We start from the raw sequence: 2,795 nt of genomic DNA on the forward strand, positions 1-2,795 counted from the left end.
ACTTCAGATCTCTTACTGGAGGATTGTTTGGGTGCAAAGTACAGTCCTGCCACGAAACTGCGTTACGAACCATGAGGGACAGAACAAAATAAAATTGGTTTCAGAACTGCCTCCTGCACAGGGATTTATAGGCACAGAACTCTTCATCGACCTGCAATTGAAGCTCCTTTAGACTGAATTATCACTTATATCTGGATGAAGAGGAAAGCGCCAAATTACTGGAAATGTATAGAAAATAGCAGGCAGGCTAAGTCCTTAATCTCGCAAATATGAACAATGAAAAGCGAATTACTACTTCATTTGAACAGACACAATTTAAGAATTATGACCGATTTTCTTGCTGGCAATTGCAGGGTAATTAAGCACTTGTTAAACCTGAGACTACACCTTTTCCAATAGTACTTTCGAAAGTATCAGTTGGATTTTAGAAAGCATCAATTCGATTTTAGAAAGCGTCAATTCGATTTTAAAAGGTATCATATGGACTTTAGCATAGTCAAATGTTCTTTAGAAGATGTCAAAAATACTTTAGAATTATCAAATGTATTTTAGAAAGTAGCACTTAGATTTCAGAAAGCGTCAAATGTACTTTAGGTTAGTCAAATGTACTTCAGAAAGCAACAAATGTACTTTTGAAAACACCAAATGTTTTTTAGAAAAAATCAGATGAACTTTAGAAAGTGTCAAATGTACTTTCGAAAATATCAAAAGTACTTTCGACAATATCAAATCTACTTTCGACAATATCAAATCCACTTTAGAAAATATCTACTGTATGTAATATAACATAACCGAGTAACATTTAAAAAAAATGTAAAATGTAGAATAAATATTACGAGTATTTTAAATACTCACGTGTAGTCGTTAACAATGCAAGTTCAGGATAACTGCGCATTTTGCCTCGTCTCTATGAAGCGTCGAGCATTGAAAAGGTTACAGCCATGCAGACACCTATTTCATGCTGACTGTTTTGAAAATGTACCAACCGCAACAAGTTGTCCAATTTGTCGAAGCGATGTAACGGGTAAGCAATGCAAAGCAACTATTTTATTTAAAAAACTATTGCATTAATGAAAATGATTCAATTTCTTTCAGTTGCCGAATCAGTTGAGCGACGTGCCAACATAAAATACTCTGCTGAAGACAGGAAGCGAATTGTGGAGGCAGCCAATAAAGGCCTTGATTGGGTGCAGCTGGCGGAGTCTTTAAATGTAAAATATAAAACGGCTTACGTATGGGTATCTTCTGGCACTCCTCAAGCACTAAGGCGAGGCGGTACAAAAGAAAGAGCGCTGTCGGACAATGAAGTTGCAGTGATGGTCCAATGGATTGAGGAGGATGCCACTATGACACTCACAAAAATTCGTGAAAAAATTAAACAAACGTTTAGAAAAGATGTGTGCATTTCCAGCGTGGGAAACTATTTACAAGGACAACTTTTTACGATGAAGGGGATTCATAAGGAACCTCAATCAATGAATTCGCAGCTAAATAAGGAAAAGCGCCGCGAATACGTATGTACGTTGAATCAATATATTCAGGAAGGCAAGCAGATTTTATACATCGACGAGACAAATTTTAATTTATTTTGTCGGCGTTCACGAGGTCGTGCTAAGGTTGGAAAACGTGCGGTACAAGTTTTACCAGTGGCTAAAGGGCCAAACGTGCACCTTATTGGGGCCATTTCTGCGTCTGGTGTAGTCAAAATGACTACCAGAAGAGGATCCTTCAAGTCTGAGGACGCAAACGCTTGGCTCCGCTCCGTTTTAGATAGGTGGTGCGAAATGGGTAATCAGCTTACCGATGCCATTATTGTGTGCGACAACGCGCCATGCCATTCAAAGCTACACGAGGTATGTGCAGCGACCACTTTATTGCGGCTTGGACCATATTCTCCTATGCTTAACCCCATAGAGATAATATGGGGAAAATTAAGGCGAATGTAAAGTCAAATATACGGACTCCAGACGTGATTGGAGCGGGTGTTATTGAGCAAAGGTTGCAGTATTTAGAGGGCCTAATAAAAGACGCTGCCGCCGCTGTTAATGGTGGAGATTGCGCTAGATCGGTGCAGCACAGTACGTCGTTCCACGCTGCTGTAATTTCGCTTGACAATATGCCAGTTGGACAGTGAAAACTGTTCGTTACATTAGATCTTTATTGTAATATAAAACTTCAATAAAAACATTACTACAACCTATATACATGTCTTAATCTTAAAAAAAAATGTTAGGTGCAATATGAACAATTTAAAGGGAGACTTAGAATATGATTCTAAAGTACATTTGATATGTTCTAAAGTACATTTGATATCTTCGAAAGTATATTTGATGTTGTCGAAAGTATATTTGATATTGTCGAAAGTATTTTTGATATTTTCGAAAGTACATTTGACACTTTCTAAAGTACATTTGATACTTTATAATGTACATTTGCTTGCTTCAAAAGTACATTTGATGTTTTCTAAAGTACTTTTGACTAATCTAAAGTTTATTTGACGCTTTCTAAGATTGAAATGATGCTTTCTAAAGTACATTTAATAAATCTACAGTACATATGACGCCTTCTAAACAACATTTGACTATTCTAAAATCCATATGATACTTTCTAAAACCGAATTGACGCTTTCTAAAATCAAACTGATACTTTCCAAAGTACTATTGGAAAAGGTGTAGTGCAAATTGTGTCTCGAGTAACAGGATGCAGCAGAGCACATTGGGTAGCACGCTGAAGCCTAAAAACTTGGCCTCATAGGTTCACCGTAACGAAAAGTACTTGATTAACGTAGCATTTAG

The 2,795-nt window shown here is 37.1% G+C and overlaps 1 protein-coding gene across 1 annotated transcript; it reads left to right on the top strand.

The window, feature by feature from the left end:
• Window positions 1-380: 380 nt before the first annotated feature.
• On the top strand, window positions 381-2,130 carry LOC118738095 (the record flags this gene model as incomplete). Its single annotated transcript, XM_036469019.1, is given in 2 exon segments — window positions 381-1,024; window positions 1,096-2,130. Coding segments are annotated over 2 exon segments (1,005 nt in total). The 3' UTR covers window positions 1,947-2,130.
• Between the last annotated feature and the right edge of the window lie 665 nt (window positions 2,131-2,795).

Source organism: Rhagoletis pomonella, unplaced genomic scaffold, assembly GCF_013731165.1.
Source record: "Rhagoletis pomonella isolate Grant_MI unplaced genomic scaffold, Rhpom_1.0 Rhpom_scaffold_00001, whole genome shotgun sequence".
NCBI lineage: Eukaryota > Metazoa > Arthropoda > Insecta > Diptera > Tephritidae > Rhagoletis > Rhagoletis pomonella.